Consider the following 21,075-nt stretch of genomic DNA (forward strand, 5'->3'; position numbering starts at 1 on the left):
CATCCCTCACACTAATGTTACTTTTGCTTTTGGAGGTCCAGTCTACCCAAGACTTTAGTCTCAAACTAAAAATCCCATAGAATCAGGCACCTATCCTAAATGACTGAAGCAGGTAAAATATTTATCTACTTACGTGTGGACACATGACCATGGACTTGTGCTGCTGCTACAAAAATTGCAAATCCATTTAGCAGGGGGTCCAGCAGCCAGTAAGGTGGCACAGTATGTAGAATGTCAGACTGGTCCTCAAGTCCCGAGTTTGATCCTTGGCATTGCACATGCCAGAGTGATGCTCTGGTTCTCTCTTTAATGTTAACAAATAAATCTAAATAAAAATAATAACAAATCCATTAAGCAACAAAATCATCCCTAAAACTTTCTGACTTATCAAACAGCCTTTATATAATTTATTATAATATTATTTATAATTTATTATATTATTATTATTTGCTATTGGAGCTTCACCACTCAGGGTCAGCTTGTTTCAGACAGAAATTGTTGGAGAGAGGAAAAGACACTATAGCACTGAAATCCCCCCAGGGCAGTGGGAGATGGCTCAAATCTATGTCACAGGTATGACAAAGCAGGCACCCTTTCATATGAGCTATCCTGCCAGTCATTATCTCATAATTTAAATGGTTGGCAATATGGATGGGTAGGTTCAACTAAGTTCTTATGGTTCTTATGGATTTGACTTATTTGGGCAGAAATGATTCATTCCTCCATAGCTAGCTGTTGGGTTGGGTTGGGGGCAGACTGGTTTATCATGGCCATGCCTGAGCTCATGCCCCTAGGCATCTTTCTAGGATACTTTCCATTCTTCAGCTGGCTAGTTCATAAGGCTGTAATTCTATTGTTACTTGATAGGAGGCTTGGTGACTTATGAGTCCACTACTCCTGGTGGCCACTTTTTAATTATTATAATAATTTTATTCTCTAAGACATAAAGAAATTGAAAGGGGTGGGGATAGAAAGAGACAGAGAGACACCTACAGCACTGCTTCACTGCTTATCAAGCTCCCCACTTGCAAGTGGGAATGGGAGCTTGAACCCAGGCCCTTGCACACTATACAAGTGAACTATTACACCAATCCTTCAACAGAACCATATATTACAGTTTTTTTGTTTATTCTTTTTGTTGCCCTTGTTGTAGTTGTTATCGATGTTGTCATTGTTGGATAGGACAGAGAGAAATGGAGAGAGAAGGGGAAGACAAGGGGAGAGAAAGACAGACACCTGCAGACCTGCTTTACCACTTTTGAAGCAGCTCCCCTGCAGGTGGGGAGCCGGGGCTGGAAATGGGATCCTTACGCCAGTCCTTGCGCTTTGCGCCACATGCGCTTAACCTGTTGTGTTATTGCCCAACTCCTTAATAACTATATATTTTTAAGACTTCTGAAGTTAACTCTTGAACTTTATTTTAATTTTTAGTAATTTTTTCCAAATTTGAAGAATTTGGGTTAACAACTGTATGGGTTAGACAATATATATATTTCCTATCTATAGACCATCAAAGAAAACATATAACACATACATTTTGAAGGATAGTTAAAAGTAAAATTGTAGACCTTCAGAGAAGGGGGAAAAAGAGTATGGTAAAGTGGATGGAAAACTATAGTTTTACTAAGATAAAAGGAAAAAATAGCTTCCAAGTAAATATAAAAAAATAAAGAATAATGCAAAATAGCTTAAGAAAGGAAGAAAGGGGGTTGGGTGGTAGTGCAATGGGTTAAGTGCACATGGTGCAAAGCGTCCGGCTCCCCACCTGCAGGGAGGTTGCTTCATGGGCAGTGAAGCAGGTCTGCAGGTGTTTATCTTTCTCTCCCACTCTCTGTCTCCCCTCCTCTCTCTATTTCTCTCTGTTCTATCCAGCAACAGCAGCAGCACTGACAACAAGGGTGACAACAAGGTAATAAGGGCAACAAAATGGGAAAAATGGCCTCCAGGAGCAATGGATTCGTAGTGCAGGCACCGAGCCCCAGCAATAACCCTGGAGGGAAAAGAAAAAGAAAAGAAAAGAGAGAAAACAGGATACAGTTAGCAAACAGTAGGTAGACAGTGACATATTTAAATACAAATTTGTCAATAACTACAACAAGCATGTACAGGCATATATATCAGTTGCAGGTAGATATTGCTATGCTTTATACAAATCAATTATATGCTGCTCACATATATACAATTTCAAGGGGAAAGAAAAGTCAAAAGTAAAATAATGGGAAATATTAGTGAGAACAAAATGTTCAAGTTGTTTGTGACTGAAAAGAAAATTTTAGGGCAACAAGTTCTCCTATAGACTAGAGAATTTCCACTCCTGAATACATAGGAAAGCATTGCTTTTGCTACAATAACTATCAAAATCTAGTTAAATAATACTGATCGTATCACAAAATGTATCAGAAAGCTGTGGAGGTGACTATAATGAGGTAAAGTACACTAATAACATCCCAGAGAGAGGAGAATCATTTGGAAGTAAGATAAAGTCAGCCACTTAAAAATATTTAAATCTTTAATTAACATAAAAGATAGGGGTTGTGGGGAGGGTTCAGGTCCTGGAACATGATGGCAGAGGAGGACATAGTGGGGTTGTATTGTTATGTGGAAAACTAGAAAATGTTATGGATGTACAAACTATTGTATTTTACTGTTGACTGTAAACCATTAATCCCCCAATAAAGAAAAGGAGGGGGAGAGAGAGAGAGAGAGAGAGAGAGAGAGAGAGAGAGAAGTAGGGGAAATGAACACCAGAGCATCACCCTGGTACAAGTTCTGCCAGTAACTTAACTTAGGACTTTATGCTTGAAAATCCATGGCTTTATCTATTGCCCACCTCTCACACTACAAACCAGTTGCTATCTTTCCCCTCTGTAGATACTTGCCCCTTATGCATGTGGATCAAGGCAATGAGGATCACACATAAACAGGCCAATTCTCATGCTTGGGGCTCTGAAGTCTCAAATTCCTACCACCATAAACCAGAGCTAAGAAGTGCTCTGGTAAAAACAAACAAACAAACAAGAGACAGCACATTCAGCACAGTGGGGTGGGATGTGCGGTTTGGGGACTCTTTGTTAAGGAAAAGACAAACCAACAAAACAATTACAGGTCACATGGGACATGGAACATGAGGTTCTTCAAAAACATGGTCAGTTTTCCAGTAGGGCCCTTTCTAGGTTCCAGGAATCGTACTGAGATGTGGATACACTTGAGGAAAGCCTTTTAAGCAGCTCTTCTGGACTTTTGGTGTTAAAGAATCAAAGATTGATCAAGAGGTCTTTCTTCAGTAGGTGTCTGTTTACCAGGTTAAGGTTTCTTGGGTCTGGGTCCTAGGGGGCTGGACCGAGAACTTGAAATAGTGAGAGTTGAACTCTCAGGGCTAATAGAACGAGATACATTAGTTCTTAAACCCACAAGGGTGTCTTACCCAGGAACAGAGCAATCCAGAAGATGACCATTCCAAAAGCTACCACTCAACCTGACACAAATTGGGAAGGGCTGATGCTTATCCTACCTGCAGCAGAGAGAAGGGTGGCAGAGAGGGAAGGCAGAGGCGGATTCTCAACCTAGGGAAATGACTAAGGGATATAAGTAAGTTGTTTTTCTCAGAGAAAGTGAGATTTAGATAAATTGTTATTAATTGTTGCCCTTTTCTAATTTGAATTTTGAAGTCACACGAGTAATTTTCAAATCTGCTTTTGTGTATATTTGTAGTATTGCCACAAGGTGGCAGTAGCATACAGGGTTACTTTTTTTGTGCGCAGGCAGGCAGGAAACAGTATTAGAAAAACTTTACAATAAATAAACATATTACATCGATGTAATTCCTGGTGTCATTTCAGTTGAAAATTTCAATTTCGTTGCATCACAGAGAGCTTTGAACACACCATATATGAGTGTGTGGGGGGTGGGGAGGGAGGAGAATGTGGTTGGATAGAAGTGTTATCACGACAAAGAGAGTGGGAGGTGGTGAACCTGGCAAAACTCACACATTATTTATTATGTGTGAGGACCCAGGCTCAAGCCTCTAGTCCCCAGCTTCAGGGGGGAAGTTTCATGAACAGTGGAGCAGTGCTGCAGGTGTCTCTCTTCTTCATGTCTCTTTTCCTCCCTTTTAACTTCTCTTTGATTCTGTTTGTAAAAGAAAGAAAACAGAAAGGAAAAAAGACTATTAGTAGTGGTTGAATCATGGTACTGGCACCCAGCTTCAGCAACAACCCTAGTGGAAAAAAAATAAAAGAGAGAGTTGTTTGAAATTCCAGCTCTGCCTTTAATCACTGACTGTGGAGAAGTCAACTCTACCAAGTAACTGCTACAGTACTAAGGGAGATAGGTACCTTATATTAAAAAAAATATGTCTTCAAACCATCAATTATTGTTATAAAGATATCCTCTGACCTGGGCCCCAAGTCAGGACATCCTAGGATTTCCTCGTAGATACAATGGGTCTAAACCTTTAACAGACTCCTCTCTTCACCATGACTGGTCACTTCCATCAGAACATCATCATAAGCCCTTACCAGGGCCTCTCCCATGACCTTGCCCTCACTCTAAAGTAGCACTTTCCAAAGTGAGGATGGATCATCTACTCTGCCACTCGAGGAAGAGTGGTCCTGGAATGAGTGTAGCTTAAAATGTTCCCAGCTGTGATCACAGACCTCAGGCTCAGACTAACAGGGACTGAAGAGTTTACACAGGCTCCTGTGCTAAATGTGAGTATACATGGGCCCTGGGACAGATTGATGTAGTAAATAGCTAATTGTATTTATATATTTTATTCACGTTTGGGAGCTATTGTCTGCCCCAGTCCAGCTTTTTAGTCCTATTCTCAATTCTGACTACATTTTCCTAATCTTTTTAGCCCACCTCCATGTTAACTATCAAGCTCAAGCAAAAATACCAAAGTCATAGGCCCCTAGGAACATACCTAAAATAGACTTCCTAGCTTCCTATCATTCTAAAGCCCCTATTCTCACCAGCTCTATTCCTACTTTCTGGCTTCTGTTTATTAAACATTTTGCCCTGACTCACAACTTACTTCCTTTCAGACATTAAGTTGCAGATGCTTCTGTGATTTCATCCTGAACTCCATGGGCAGATGACTTTACCAATGCTTCCTGGAGCCCCACTTCTCCAGAGCTCTACTCCACTAGGGAAAGATAGAAACAGGCTGAGGGTATGGATCAACCTGCCAACATCCATGTCCAGCAAAGAAGTAATTTAAAAAGCCAGACCTGTTACCTTCTGTATCATAAAAAGAATTTTGATCCATACTCTCAGAGAGGGAGGAATACAAGAGGAAAAAGACTAGAGGACTCTGAAACCCAATTCTATCAGGACCCAGAGAGAGAAGAGGAAAAAAGAAAGACATGTGGAAGTAGTAATAGGTGTAGCTGTTACATAAATATAGAAGGAAGGCCCACAGGAAAAAATGGGGGGGATATATAGATAGATAGTTATAGAAATAACTTCTTGTATCTGTGACCTTGGGAGAATCAGTGCAATTTCCAGTGGAGGGAATGGGGACATAGAACTCTGGTGGTAAGAATGGTGTGGAATTATACCCCTGTTATTTTGTAAATTAAAAAAATTGAAAACATATGTGTTCTCTGTAGCACTTCTGTGTCCCCTTGAAATTTTATTTCTTTTAATAAAGAAACAGTACATACACATGTGATAATGGAAGCTTCTTTGAGATTGTGCATAAGTTTTCTTTTTTTTTCATTTTCATAAGCTTTCAAGATAGAGTCATAACAAAGTTCCAGTAACCTCTATCATGTCAGCTACAGCTTTAGGGAATAATTGTGGATAATTAAATTGGTCTTTTTCACTACATGTTTCTAAAAGGCTACAACCATAAAACAAACCCATGTACAAATGGTCATAAATGGTCCTAAACATCTCATTTGCTGGATTAAATTACTTTAATGGTATCTTACTGCTTAGGAAATAAAATAAGCATTGCTTGGCATGACATACAGAGTCCACCTTATGGTCTGCTTGTGTCTTGATTCTGTAGTCCAGTCATTCTATCCATGGTGCTCTGTTGTGCTGTGACCAGTCATGAGCTATACCATAAATAATTTGACTAATATCTTAAACACGAAGATATTGAATATAAAAAGCTTTCATATAGTATTGTAGACTCCACGGTATTCCTTGTCTTGTGAGTTCTCCTTTCTTTCTTTCTTTCTTTCTTTCTTTCTTTCTTTCTTTCTTTCTTTCTTGCCATCAGGGTTATCAGTGGGGCTCAGTGCCAGTGTGAAGAATCCATTGCTCTTGGAGGCCATTTTTTCCCCCAATTTTTTTTCCTTTTTGTTTTATTTGACAGGACAGAGATGCATTGAGATTGGAGGGGAGATAGAGATGGAGAGAGAAAGACATCCGTAGACCTGCTATATGGCTCATGAAGTGTCTCCTGCAAATGGGGAGTCAGAGCTTGAACCTGGGTCCTTGCACATGGGGGAGAGAGGATGAGAGGGAGAGAGAAATCAAAGCACTGCATAGCCCTGGCTTGTGGCACTGCTGAGGATTAAACCTGAGCCTTTGGGCATGCAAGTCCTGTGCTCTAGTGCACTGAGATATCTCTCCAACCCTCAAGGGTTTTTCCTTTATAGCATTTCAGTCTTTCCCATTTCCAATGGTTTAGCATGATGGGCTGTATATAGTCAGCATATGTCCTTTGAATGATGTTGACTGAAAAGGAGTCACAATGAGAACTGTTATTCTAGTCGTGTTTGTTTTGATATTTTCTGAACTCATCAGACAACCTCATGCTTTGGTCTATTGCTCAAATTCTTCTTTTCCTAATTCCAGTGGCTTTTTTTTTGGTCTTTTTTTTCACTTCCCTTATTTCCTCATCTAATGTCCTGCATCTAAGGCTCTTACTCAAACATCACGTCTTCTGTGAAGCCTTCTCATCCCACTCCCTCTCTCTGTTTGCCTTATTGAGTTGCTAGCATTCATATTCATTCAACAAGCATTTGAATGCCTAGAGTCATTACCTTTACTCATAATTTGTGCCAGACATTACATGTATGGGCCATTTCTGTGTGCCCCCCCCCCCCATAGAGCATTACTCAGGTCTGGTTTATGGTGGTGTGGAGGATTGAACCTGGGACCTGAAAGCCTCAGGCATGAGATTCTGTTTGCATAACCAGTATGCTATCTCCTTCACCTTATTTCTTAGTTCTTTTGCATGTCCAGATCTAGTGCAGAGGCTTGAGATAACTGTTGACTAATCTGTGAACTAAAGAAAATGAGGTCTGGGGAGATAGCATAAAGATAGCTTATGCAAAAGAGACTTTCATACCTGATGGAGCAGGTGTTGGCACTCCTGGTTGAGTATACACATCCCTAAGAATCACCATAAATCAGACTTGAGCAGTGCTCTGACAGAGAGAGAGGTAGAGAGAGAAAGAAAGAATGTCATGAACTTTGAGAATCATCTATGGAGGGTTACTGATGAAACTATTTAGGGGATGAGAGAGGACAAGAAATGGAAGGTAGATTAGGCATCTCAGCAAAGCATATGCCCTTTGGAATCAAAGAACAGGTTGTTCCATTATTCTGGCAGAAGTAATTGGTACATATTTCCCCAGAAGAACCTGAGCACCAGAATCCTTTGTCCCCAGTGCATTTTACATTTGTTATCAACTCCTAATCTTCAGAGTCAGTGTGTAAAGTCATAAGTTGATTTTAAAATTCAATGAACAAAGTCATTAATCGCTTTTTAAATTGACCATGAAGTAGACATTCATGTCCCAGATGCTTGCCAAAAGGAAAAACAAACAGAATCCATGGGTGGTTGGTATGAAGTGAAAAGAACTCACTTTGTGCCTAAGAGTTGAAAAGTGAGGCGAGAACAGAGTATAAAAGAGAGCCCTGGCATGCCTTTGTATGTTCCAACCTTGGGATCTGTTGCTGAGTCCTGTGTGTTGGTGGGTGACTGAAAACCAGCACCATGAAGATCTTTCTATTGGTCTTGGTTTATCTGCACCTCTCAGAAGGTGTGGAGAGGTTTGTATCAGAATTCAGCTTCGTTGTAAATTTCAGATTTAAAGGAATATAACAAGTGAGTAGGAGAGCAAAGGTTCTCAGACCTCCTGGGAAAGAGACAGTAAGATTGTCTCATAGTACCATGAATTCAGCACTCACTGAAGGCCAAGACCTGAAATGGATGGGGTGTGTGTGTGTGTGTGTGTGTGTGTGTGTGTGTATAAGGCAGGTTGTAACTCTTATTACTTCCAAAGGAAGGATGAACTACCCCTACTCTAAGCTTACTGGAGGGATTGGGGAATTAGAGACTTTTCTCTTTGGAAACATAAAAACCAAGTACACAGCACAGCACATCCATGCTGAGAATGTTGTGCTGGAGTGATCACAGTGCTCAAAACTTGCTAACAAACCTGGAAGATTTCTTGAAGGACTCTCTTCTGCAGCAGAGAACTAAAAAAGCTTGAAAAATCCTGGTTTTCAAGGTCAGATCATTGAAGGGCTTGCTGAAATGGAGGAAGATGTAGCAAGATGTAGCTTTTGCTTGCTCTGTTCTCTGCAGAATTCTCCTGAGGAAAGGCAAGTCTATCCGCCAGAAGATGGAGGAACAAGGTGTATTGGAGAAATTTCTTAAAAGCTACCCAAAGGTTGACCCAGCTGTTAAATATCATTTCAATAATGATGCTGTTGCTTATGAGCCCATCACCAACTACCTGAATGTAAGTGAAAGGGGAGATGGTGTCCATTCCATTACCCTTGACTAATAACCACTCCTAGGTGGATTTTATAGACAGTTGATTTTTTCTTTTATTAGTCATTTCATATTGATTTACAAAGTTACATGTCCAGAAGGATATAACTAGGACACTGTTCCCACCACCAGAGTTCTGATTCTCCAGTCCCTCCATTGCAAAGCACTGCAGTTCTTCCAAGGTTGCAGACATGAGTTAACTGTCATCTCTACAACTATCTGTCTATCTTTGTACATAATTACCCCCTTTTACTTCCAAGTCCAATCCTCTTTTCACCTCCAAGCTACACATAGCATTACTACTACATCTAAATATCCCTCCCTTTTTCCTCCTCTCCAGGTGCTAGTAGAGCTGGAGTTCAGAACCCTCTTATCTTCTTCCTCCTATAACTTCTCCCCCTCAGGGAGTATGGATTAAAACTTTTGGGAGTGTAGAAGGTAGGAGTTCTGACTTCTGTAATTGTTTCTCTGCTGTATGTGGGCACTGGTAGGTTGATGAATACCCCCAGCCTATTTTTATCTTTCCCTAGTGGGGTAGAGTGCTGGAGAGGGGAGGTTCCAAGACATATTGGTGAGGTCCTCTTCCCAGAGAAGTCATGATGGAGTCTTGATAGCATCTGAAACTGGCTGTCTTGAAGGTGGCAGGATGTAAAATGAGACAAAACAGTTAATGAGCATGAACCAAAAAGTAGTAAAAGAGCAGGTAAGATTAGGAATCTTAGGGTGGAATAAAGCTAGGAACTCCATTTCAGCCATGTTTTTAGTGGCCCATGACTCTGGTAGTTTTTGTTCGAGTTTGATAGCTAGCATGAAGTTGGATAAAACAATTGTCTGAGAAAATGGTGTCAGAGTGGAGAAAAGGGCTACAAAGTTGGATTAGGGCAGAAAGTAGCTCCCATACTTGAAAAAAATTCTATGGATAAAATTAACCACCTGATCCAGGATATATATATCCAGAGCCTGTGTAACCTCTGAGTCCCTATTGGTCCTGGAACATTGAAAGTTGCATTAATTCAGGAGTAATCTTCCTTGAATGGCAGGGCAGGATGCCCTAGCCTCCCTTTGGAGACTGGGGCAGTCCCTACCATCGCTGCTTTATGGTGAGGGCAAAGTCCTGGGAAGGCCCACAAGAGGGCTTGTGATGATGTTTCTGATGGAAGTGACCAGTGATGGTGGAGAGAGGGGCCTATAAGATGGCCTGGGCCCATCATATCTGTGTGGAAATCCAAGGATTCCCTGACTAGGGCCCCAGTTGATGACTGCTTTGGTGTTAACCAAAAGGGCCATTATTAAGTGAGCCAGTCTCTTGCCCTTATCCAGACAACTGATTTTTTCAAAGGTACTAAATTATAAATTATTCTTTGTGTGTGTGCGTGTCCAGGGTTTATCACTGGGACTTAGTGCCTGCACTATGAATCTACTGCTCCTAGTGACCATTTTTTCCTTTTTATTTTTATTGGTTTGGACAGAGAGAAATTAAGAATGGAGGAAAGACAGAGAGGGGGAGAGAAAGATAGACAACTGCAGACCTGCTTCACCATTATGAAGCAACTTCCCTGCAGGTGGGGAGCTGGAGGCCTGAACCAGATCATTACATGGGTCTTTCTTTTGTGCACTTAACCTGGTGCACCACCATATGGCACCTAAATTATCTATTTCATTAGTTTTGATTTTGAAAAAATTCCTAAGTCTAAGCCTTATCTTCCTATGGGCTATATCTGAATAAAGTATCTTATCTGAATGACTTAGTACCATCTAGTAATTTAGTCATTTCCATTCTTTGCTTTATTCCTCTTATTACTGGCCAGTCTCTCTAGAGCCCCATTTACATAACTAATAGAGTCATGTCCAGTGAATTTCAGAAGAAAAAAGGGTTTACAAGCAAGGCTGTGAGGCAAAAATCTCCCATGGCTCCAAATACTGTATAATTCTCCTCCTGTTTGGAAAGATTCATGGGTGCCCAGGGAAAATGTTTATATGCTTTTGAGGCTATAATGTCTGATCTGAGTATCTCAACATAACTGTATGCTACATAGAGTTGGAAACCACTTTAGAGTTCTCCACATTTTGTAAATGCAGCAGCTGGAGGTAAGCAGACATGAATGACTTCCACTCACTTAGAACTTAAAAAGTCTCTCTGAGGCAGGCTGAGAGTATGGATCAACCTGTCAGTGCCCATGTTCAGTAGGGAAGCAATTACAGAAGCCAGACCTTCCACCTTCTGCATCCCATAATGATCTTGGGTTCATACTCCCAGAGGGTTAAAGAATAGGAAAGCTATCAAGGGAGGGGATATGGGATATGAAGTTCTGGTGGTGGGAATTGTGTGGAGTTGTACCCCTCTTATCCTATGGTTTTGTCAATGTTTCCTTTTCATTAAAAAAAAGTCTCTCTGAAATTCTCATTTGACTTTGACTATGCTACTGATCATCCTAGGCTTTTTGACACTGTTTTCTGGTATATAACAAACACTTGAAGGCAAGGGGAAGAGATCGTGTGTGTGTGTGTGCATGCACTGGGAAAGGAGAAAAAAGTGATTATTTTTCCAGCTCTGGGTGCTATAGCATAACACTGTAAATCCTTACTGCAAAGTAGAAAATATGTTCCTTTTTAAAAATATTTATTTATTTTCCCTTTTGTTGACTTTGTTGTTTTTTATTGTTGTTGTAGTTATTATTTTTGTTATTGATGTCATCATTGTTGGATAGGACAGAAAGAAATGGAGAGAGGAGGGGAAGACAGAGAAGAGGAGAGAAAGATAGACACCTGCAGACCTGCTTCATCACCTGTGAATTGACTCCCCTGCAGGTGGGGAGCCAGGGGCTCGAACCGGGATCCTTATGCTGGTCCTTGCACTTTGTGCCACATGCGCTTAACCCACTGAGCTACTGCCCGACTCCCAAAAATATATTTCTAAGAGGATATTTCCAGGACCAGGACTTATATTACTATGCTTACTTAGTAGAACACACTTGTCTAATCATACGTAGAGCTCTGGGTTTAAACCCTGGTACCACACGAGAAGGAGCCCCATGAATGGCACTAGGGAAACTTTATGAAAGGAGTGCTGATGTGGCGTCTCTCCTTTCCTCTCCTCTCTCTCAAAAAAAAAAAAAAATGAATAAGAGGTTCAACTGGGTGGTATCAGATATGCTTGAGGTTCTGGGTGATTTCCCAGCACAGCATAAAGAAGAGGATACTGTCTTGCCAGATTACATCTTAGCTGAAAAAACAAACAAACAAACAAACTGGAATACTGAGTAGAGCTGACTCCAGATAAGGAGAACAGGTGGGAGAAATGCCTTATTTTTGTAAGGATATGATTTGTGCAAAAGGTGGCTTCTAGTAGCTTTGGCTCCTAATGAAAGTGACAAACCTTTCTTTGCAGGATTTCTACTTTGGGGAGATCAGCATTGGGACACCACCCCAAAATTTCCTGGTCCTTTTTGACACAGGCTCCTCCAACCTGTGGGTGCCCTCCACCTACTGCCAGAGCCAGGCTTGCAGTGAGTATCCAACCACAACCTTTCACCCCATGAGTGGGGCAGAAGTCAGACAGATATATATATATATATATTTTTTTTTTAAATTTAAGAAAGGATTAATTAACAAAACCATAGGGTAGGAGGGGTACAACTCGACACAATTCCCACCACCCAATCTCCATATCCCACCCCCTCCCCTGATAGCTTTCCCACTCTCTGTCCCTCTGGGAGCATGGACCCAGGGTCATTGTGGGTTGCAGAAGGTGGAAGGTCTGGCTTCTGTAATTGCTTCCCTGCTGAACATGGACGTTGACTGGTTGGTCCATACTCCCAGTCTGCCTCTCTCTTTCCCTAGTAGGGTGGGTCTCTGGGGAAGCTGAGCTCCAGGACACATTGGTGGGGTCTTCAGTCTAGGGAAGCCTGGCTGGCATCCTGATGACATCTGGAACCTGGTGACTGAAAAGAGAGTTAACATACAAAGCCAAACAAATTGTTGAGCAATCATGGACCCAAAGCTTGGAATAGTGGAGAGGAAGTGTTAGGGGGATACTCACTGCAAACACTAGTGTACTTCTGCTTTCAGGTATGTAGTTTATGGATACGTGTGAACATATGCTCTCTCTCACAGAAACTGGTGTATATCTAGGTTTTGGGACTTTGTTAGAAAGTGAACCATCTGAGATGGAATTAGAGTATACTATGAAAGGGAAGGTCTCACCCGAGTAATGAAGCTGAAGGGTTATCATTCCACACATGAAGTCTCTGGACACAGTCTGAAGTGAAGCATGTTGAGGTGGCAATCGTTGCGTTGGTTAGGTTGTGATCGGCAGATACAATATTATTTGATATATATTGGGAGAGGCATATGGGAAAGTGGGCCCTATCCAAGGGTTCCAGGACTGGGGGAAGTAGAGGCTCTATAGTGGAGATGTGAGGTTCCTGCTGTCTTAGGGTTCAAAAAGACAATCGATAGTTAATGTTATCATCACATTATTTGGTAATTGGGTTAACTGAAAAGTCCTTTTGTTATGGTTTGCTGTACAGTACCCAGTATTTTGTATATAGCTGTGCTATTGGTTGCTTCTGATCTACTTGGTCTAGGCTTTTGAGAGAGTCTGCATATCAAATACACAGCCTATATATTAAAAAGATTCAGTCTGTATTTTAAAAAACTTTGACACATACAATTAATTTTCCCCCTCTCATATTAACTAGTGATTTATATGACTACATTTTACTAGGAGTGTACATAAACACCATTCCCACCACCAAAATACTGTGACCTATCCCTCCCACCCACTCCCACCCACCACTGGCCCAGGAAGCTGCATGTCTACCCCTCACCACAGGGTTTTTACTTTGGTGCCCTACTTACAATTTGGTCAGGTCCTGCTTTTAGTTTCCCTTTCAGATCTTCTTAGTCAACTTCTGTTGATGAGTGGGATCATCCCATACTCATCTTTATCTTTCTGACTTAGCTCACTTAACCTAATTCCTTCTAGCTCTGTCCAAGATGGGTCAGAGAAGGTGGGTTCATTGTTCTTTATAGCTGCATAGTATTCCATTGTGTATATATACCACAGCTTTCTTAGCCACTCATCTGTTGTTGGGAACCTGGGTTGCTTCCAGGTTTTAGCTATTATGAATTGTGCTGCTATGAACATAGGAGTACACACCTCTTTTTGGTTGGGTGTTATGGAGTCCTTGGGGTATAACACCAGGAGAGGAATTATTGGATCATATGGAAGGTCCATGTCTAGCCTGTCAGACAGATATATAACTGAGTGAAGGCTTATACTCCAAAGTCCATAGTTCTTGGGTATATCCATCCTTACGTCTTCTTAGAATTAAGATCATCTAGAAAGCTTGTCTTAGTCTACATCTCTGTAAAGAGTCAATGGAGGGCAACCAGCGGTAGCACAGAGGGTTAAGTGCAGGTGGTGTAAAGCGCAAGGATCGCGTAAGGATCCCAGTTTGAGGCAGGCCGGGCTCCCCACCTGCAGGGGAGTCGCTTCACAAGCGGTGAAGCAGGTCTGCAGCTGTCTAGATTTCACTCCCCTGCTCTCTAGATTTCTCTCTATCCTATCTAACAACAACAGCAATGGCAAAAATAACAATAAGGACAAAAACAAGAGTGACAAAATGGGGGGAAAAAAGGCCTCCAGGAGCAGTGGATTCATAGTGCAGGCACCAAGCCACAGTAATAAGCCTGGAGGAAAAAAAAAGTCAATGAAAATAGAGGAAGATTTGATTCCTTTTTACATTGCTCCTTTCCTTTAGCTCCTGTTTGTGGGCTGGCATTTCTGGCTTTTTTGAGGCAGGATCTCTAAGGAAATGGTGGACTAGAAGGAATTTGGACAATATCCGTGATCCAAAGGGAGAGATTTTTTGGGTGGGCGGAGCAACACAGTTTGTCCATAGTTCAAAGGGTCTGAGTTGAGGCCCTATCTTAGCCTAGGTCATAGAAGATAAGTTGCTTCTAAGTATTTAGGACAACAACAAATGACACTAAAATTCCATCCTGTCTTCCTACAGAGAATCACAACAGATTCAACCCCAACCAGTCCTCTACTTTCAAAAACAACGGGCAAACCTATACACTGTCTTATGGGAGTGGCAGTCTGAGTGTGGTCCTGGGATATGACACCGTGACAGTGAGTAATACTTATATATCACCTGGGGGTCTTTGAATTGACCCCCACTCTGTAGAATCACAAGATGTCAGAGAAATAAGTTTTTTCTAGTTAGGTATAACCTTCCCAGGAACTGAGAACTGGAAAAGGCATCAGAACTCATCTTTCGGGTTGTTAGAAAAATTATGTTGCATTTTTTCACTTTTATATGCAAAAATGCATCATGAATTTTCCAAAAACCCAATAATTCAAATGTAAGACAGATATATGCATGATGGTTATTCAAAGACACTCTCATGCCTAAGGCTGCAAGGTCCAGGCTCAATCCCCCATAATAACATAAAAGAGAACTGAGAAGTGCTCTGGTAAAACAAATAAACAAAAACTGTAACCACAGGAAACAACTATGCATGTATTTTCAACACACTTTTAAAAATACTTTATTCATTCATTTATCTATTTTGTATAGAGACAGAAATTGTAAAGGAAGGAAGAGATAAATAGGAAGAGAGACACCTGCAGCACTGGTTTACTATTTGTGAAACTTCTACCCTGCAAATGGGACCAGGGGCTTAAACCTAGGTACTTGTGCACTATCATGTATTTGCTTTACCAGAAATGCCATCACCTGTTCCCCCCACACTCTTTTTCCTTTAGAAAATTATTTATTTACTACTATATGTTAATGAGAGAGTCGGAGAGAGAACTAAGGCATGCAATACCAGAGTTCAAACTCAGAACATCATGCTTCAGAGTTCAACACTTTATGTACTGTGCCATCTGCCAGAACATCACCAACACTCTTTTATTCCCTCTCACCTTCCACTACTACAATTGAGGTTCATCATGAAAGAAATCAACTTCCCTTCCCCCTGATTCTGGGATGCTTAATTTTCTCCTGAATTGCTCAGCTTTTCTGTCTGCTTGCTCCAGGTTCAGAATATCGTCATCAACAATCAGGAGTTTGGCCTGAGTGAGAATGAGCCCAGCAACCCTTTCTACTACTCAGACTTTGATGGAATCCTAGGAATGGCCTACCCAAACATGGCAGTGGGAAGTTCCCCAACAGTCATGCAGGGGATGCTTCAACAGGGCCAGCTCACTGAACCCATCTTTAGCTTCTATTTCTCTCGGTAAGAATATTTATCCTTTCTGTAAATGGATGAGCAAATGAGGCTGTGTGGGGACTTGTCCAACTCAATAACAGACTAGACCCAGTTATAAAATTTTCTGACCAAATGAGTATAACTTCCTGTGTGCTATCCATTTTAGGTAATTTGCTATTTCATCAGGGAGAATTGTATTTTAAATGTGCTAGGTGAATTCTTAAGATCATGAAACATAGGGTAACTCTTGAAAATGAACATATTTTTTTTGTGACATGGGAGGTAGTATGGAGGATAAGGAATTGGACTCTAAAGTATGAGGTCCTAAATTCAATTCCCCAGCATTGCATGTGCCAGAGCAGTGCTCTCTTGCTCTCTCTCTGCCTCCTCCTCTCTTTCATTATAAGTATGTGTATCTTTAATAAAAAATAAGAAAATGAGCACCTTTTTTTTTCAACAGCTGTTTAGGAAATCTACAGATTGCTGTGCCATTTGCACAACCTTAGTGCTATAGAATTGTCTCATGAGCATTTACTAGTAAAGAGAATGATGAAATAATAAATTTATATACACCTCTGATATTATAAAATGTCCTAGTAGCAACTACTTCAAATTATGTTTAAAAAATACTGTTAATATCCCCCTCCAATTTCCCAGTAAAGAAATGGAAATTCTAAGAGGTTGTCGATGTTGTGTGTGAAATCAAGACCAAATTCAAATATTGTGATAAAAAAATTCAACACATTACTTGGATTTCCCAGTTGTTCTTGAACTTTTCACCTTGATCCTTGATTATGTGGTAAATGAGGGTCAGTGGTTTACAGTAAGTATAAATGTTGATGTACAGATGTAATTTCTCATCCCCCTGTAATAGATGTCAGTCCTTGATCCCTTTTTCATCAGCACATGATTTTTAGGGTACTTGAAGTACATATATATTTATTCTGTAACTGGCAGCGCCTACACCCCTTTAACACTGTCTAGTCACCAATTTGACTATGGTAGGACCATTCTCAACATGGCAACCTTGAAATCTCTGTCAAGTCTCTTTCTAGGTCCTCTCAGTAGGACCTCCTCTCCCCCCCTCTTTCTCCTTCTCCCCCCCCCCCGTGTCTTTTTCCCTCCCTCTCTCCCTCCCTCCCTTCCTTCTTTCCTTCCTTCCTTCTTTTTGCTGCCAGGATTATTGCTGGGGCTTGAATGCTTGCACAATGACTCCAATGGTCTGGTGGTCTTTTTTATATTTTCTTATAGAAACAGAAAATAAATATGAAGAGAGAAAAGGATAGAGAGAGGAAGAGAGAAAGGAAACCTATCCTAATACCCATGAAGCTTCCCCCTTGCAGGTGGGGACTGGAGCCATGAACTCAGGTCTTCCCACATAGCAACATGTGTGGTCTACCAGGTGCACCACCACTTGGCCCCAGAGTGTTTTCATATTTTCACTTTGTTCCAGGAAAAGTTTATCTGAGGTTGCTTTTAAAGTTTATTTCCAGGTGCCTAATTTTCAATGTCAACTTCTCTTTTGGGGGCATAGTCTGTGTCTCCTCTTCTCTGAGTGTGTGTGTGTGTGTGTAAGGCATTATTCTTCTGTGCTGTGATGCCAGTGTCTAAGGATGGAGAGAAGAGAGAGAGATATATAGACACTTTCCAGCTAATCTGTAATGTGGAAACTTATGCTTTTCTACATTTCTCCCCAGCCAACCAACCTATCAGTATGGTGGAGAGCTCATCCTGGGAGGTGTGGACACCCAACTTTATTCTGGTCAAATTGTCTGGACACCTGTCACCCGGGAACTGTACTGGCAGATTGGCATTCAGGAGTGAGTAAAGAGTATGATTCCTAATCCCTATGATTAAGGACATGCTGAGGGCATTGCTCCAGTGTAGTAGTGTTTCCTGCTCCTGCCATGGTGGTATTCTTTTGTCCAAGTCTCATAAATTTCATAAGGAATCACTGACTTCTCAGGATGAGATGGTTTGGGAGTTCAGTAGACTCTGACATCTAGTTCTTGATTGAGATTTTTGAACTGGCCACTGAATCTTGTCATGTCAGCAAAATGGCTCTCCCTCAAACTTGTAATCACTTAATAAATATACTTTGAGAAACTACGATGTGCAAAGACATTCCTACAGGGATTATAGTGCTAAAAGAGGGAGTAAGTTGTATTTACTATCCATAAGGAGTTTATTCTAGTAGAGATACAATGAGATGATCTGAGTCAGTTCTCATAGAATATCTATTAATTGATCACAAGCCCTACCTGTATTTGGAGTATGCATTGGGCCTCACACAAGTATATGAGAAAATATAAGAAACAATTTATATCTCTTAAGAGTGTTCAGTTGGAGAGCCACCAGGCCAAAACTGAAGACTATATTACAATCATTAAAAAGACAAAGAAGTGTGACACAGGCAGATATGTCATAGGGTATTGTTGCTTCTGGACTAGGTGGGGGGGGGGGCAGGCAGAGCTCATGTTTGTAGCAGAGACACCTGACTCTCTTTGTACTGGTTTCACTCATAGGTTTTCCATTGGTAATCAGGCCACTGGCTGGTGTTCACAGGGCTGCCAGGCCATTGTGGATACGGGCACCTTCCTGCTAGCCATTCCCCAGCAGTACATGGGCACCTTCCTTCAGGCGACAGGAGCCCAGCAGGCTGAGAATGGTGATGTGAGTAACTAGGAGTCAAAGGTTTCCCTGCACACCCAAACATACGTAACACAGAGACATGAGTGCAAGAGGAAGGAAGAATGGCTGGATAAGGACTTGAGCTCCTGGCAGGACAGATGAACTGTGAAAACAGGTTGATATTCTTAGCATGTCCCTTTAATGCAAAGAAGGAAGACTGGAGGGAGAAATACCCACTACTCCTGGACTATGAGCACAAGGTTGAATGATCCTCAGGAAAGGCTACAGATCTATGGCAGACCTCAAAGCACATTTAAGCGTGATTTGCCCACTGTCATTTAATGCAGTAAAATACTAGTCACAGTGCAATGTACCTTCCCACTATATTTGGGCTTTCTTTTCTATGGATACATCTTTGGGCTTTACTCTGAGTTGTTACTGGTGCCCAGATCTGCTCTCCTTTGCACACAAATATGTAATTTGTAGACACATTTCATGATGCAAGGGTGTGTGGTCAGACTAAATCTGCAAGTGTGTGTGTGTAATGAGTACATGGACAGTGCATACATATGTGGATATGAGAGTATTTTTTAAAAAGTATGTTTATACAAGTGTGTACTTCTGCTTTTTCTCTGTCATTTCTGAGATTATAATTGTGTTCTAAAATAAGCTTAAATTTTGGTGGCCATCACAGAAAAATCAAAACATACAAGTTGATATGTGTTTAAGGAAAGAATCCAAGAAAACAAGAGAGCCTGGCCAGTGCTATGCTCAGGAACCTGGTCTGACCTTATTTGCTCTGGAATTGCCACTGTTGACTGGATAGGGGGAGAGCTTCACAGCAGAAAAGGGGACTGGGAATTGGCTTCTTTGTCTGGACTCCCCCCATTTTATGGAGTTTCTCAGTTTTGCCTCTTTTTTCTCTTTCAGTTTGTGGTCAGCTGCAACAATGTACAGAGCATGCCTACTATCACCTTCATCATCAGTGGGGCTCAGTTTCCTCTGCCTCCTTCTGCCTATGTCTTTAATGTAAGTGCTCATTTTCAAGCTCCCTAGGTATGCAGCTGGTTGGGCTCAGACAGCTGTTCTATGTCCAACTCACATCTGAGCTGCTATGGGAATCACTAGGGGGAAGGCTAAGGATGAACAGGAAGTGAGAGAGGAACATCACAGAATATAGGTTGACTACAGTGATAGGGGACTTCCTGAGGGGAAAGGTCTCAACAGCTGAAGTGGTTATATATTTATGCCTTTTGTCTTTTCAGAACAATGGCTACTGCTGGCTTGGGATTGAGGCCACTTACCTGCCCTCTCCCAATGGGCAGCCCCTGTGGATTCTGGGAGATGTCTTCCTTAAGGAATATTACTCTGTATATGATATGGCCAACAACAGGGTGGGTTTTGCCTATTCTGCCTAGACTGATGGCTGTCTCCACCTTGTGAGCTGGACCCAGGACAGTTCTCTGGCCTTCTAGGGCATGTTGGCCAAACTAATAAAACAGGAAACTAAATATCTTTGGTGCTCCTTTTTGTGTGTATGTTCTGCTTCAAGTCATTCATTCTAAATTTAATATAGTAGTAACTATTTTAGGGGTTCTGTTAATTGGTCAATAGGAGAGAAAACCGGAGAGAGGGGCTCTGGTATGCAATTGCAACATAAATTAGCACTCAATGATATCTGCATGAAAAACTCTAGTTAGAGGTTCTTGTTCCTCTAGAATGTTGTACTTCAGCACTTTTTGTTTCCATTCTTAGAAAAGGATGTGGACTAGAGCAAACACTTAAAGATATTAGACAGAGGGAGAGAGGTAGAGAGAAGAAGCAAAAGGAGGGGGAAGTGAGGAGGAGGGGGAAACTTAGAGAACATTTCAAATAGATGCACTGAAGGCCAGTTTGATCAGAATTCTTTTTTTTCATGTTTTATATGGGAGCAGCACAGTTATAATGAATTTGAAAATTGTCTACCATTTCCACTTCCCCATTGCTTCCCATGGTCATTCTCTCTGTCTGCCTCACATATTCACTGTAAACTGTCTGGACTTGGATACATTTGTGTTTAAATCCCAATCCTATTTTACAACAGAAGGAACTGAGGCAAAGAGAGGTAATCATACAGTTAGTGTTAAAACTAGATCTAGGCTTAGCATAACAACATTTAAAAATTAAATTGAAATGTAATAAAGTCTACTTTGTGTCAACCACTAGAGGATACAGATATAAATGAAGTATGGCCTTGGCCTAGTGAGAGTTTTTAACAAAGTAGAGCATATTGCCTTTGAGTCATTCCTGTCTGAAATAATATTGGTGTTGGAATTTGTATTACATAATTAGCAACAGTTGTTTGAAGCACATTTTAGCAGTATTGCAATGCTTTCTTCAGGGACTATCAAGGTTATTTCAAACAATTTAATTGAAAGGATATATCTGACAAGAACAGATGCAAATCCAGTTGTGTGTGTGAAACAGGGGGTACATTT

The 21,075-nt window shown here is 41.1% G+C and overlaps 1 protein-coding gene across 1 annotated transcript; it reads left to right on the top strand.

The window, feature by feature from the left end:
* Positions 1-7,960: 7,960 nt before the first annotated feature.
* Positions 7,961-20,016, top strand: PGB (pepsinogen B). Its single transcript, XM_007526930.1, has 9 exons — positions 7,961-8,016; positions 8,555-8,711; positions 12,132-12,249; positions 14,764-14,882; positions 15,795-15,994; positions 17,665-17,787; positions 18,493-18,640; positions 19,529-19,627; positions 19,864-20,016. Exons 1-9 carry the CDS (start codon positions 7,961-7,963, stop codon positions 20,014-20,016), a joined length of 1,173 nt encoding a protein of 390 aa, XP_007526992.1.
* Positions 20,017-21,075: the final 1,059 nt, after the last annotated feature.

Source organism: Erinaceus europaeus, chromosome 11, assembly GCF_950295315.1.
Source record: "Erinaceus europaeus chromosome 11, mEriEur2.1, whole genome shotgun sequence".
In the NCBI taxonomy this organism is placed as follows: domain Eukaryota; kingdom Metazoa; phylum Chordata; class Mammalia; order Eulipotyphla; family Erinaceidae; genus Erinaceus; species Erinaceus europaeus.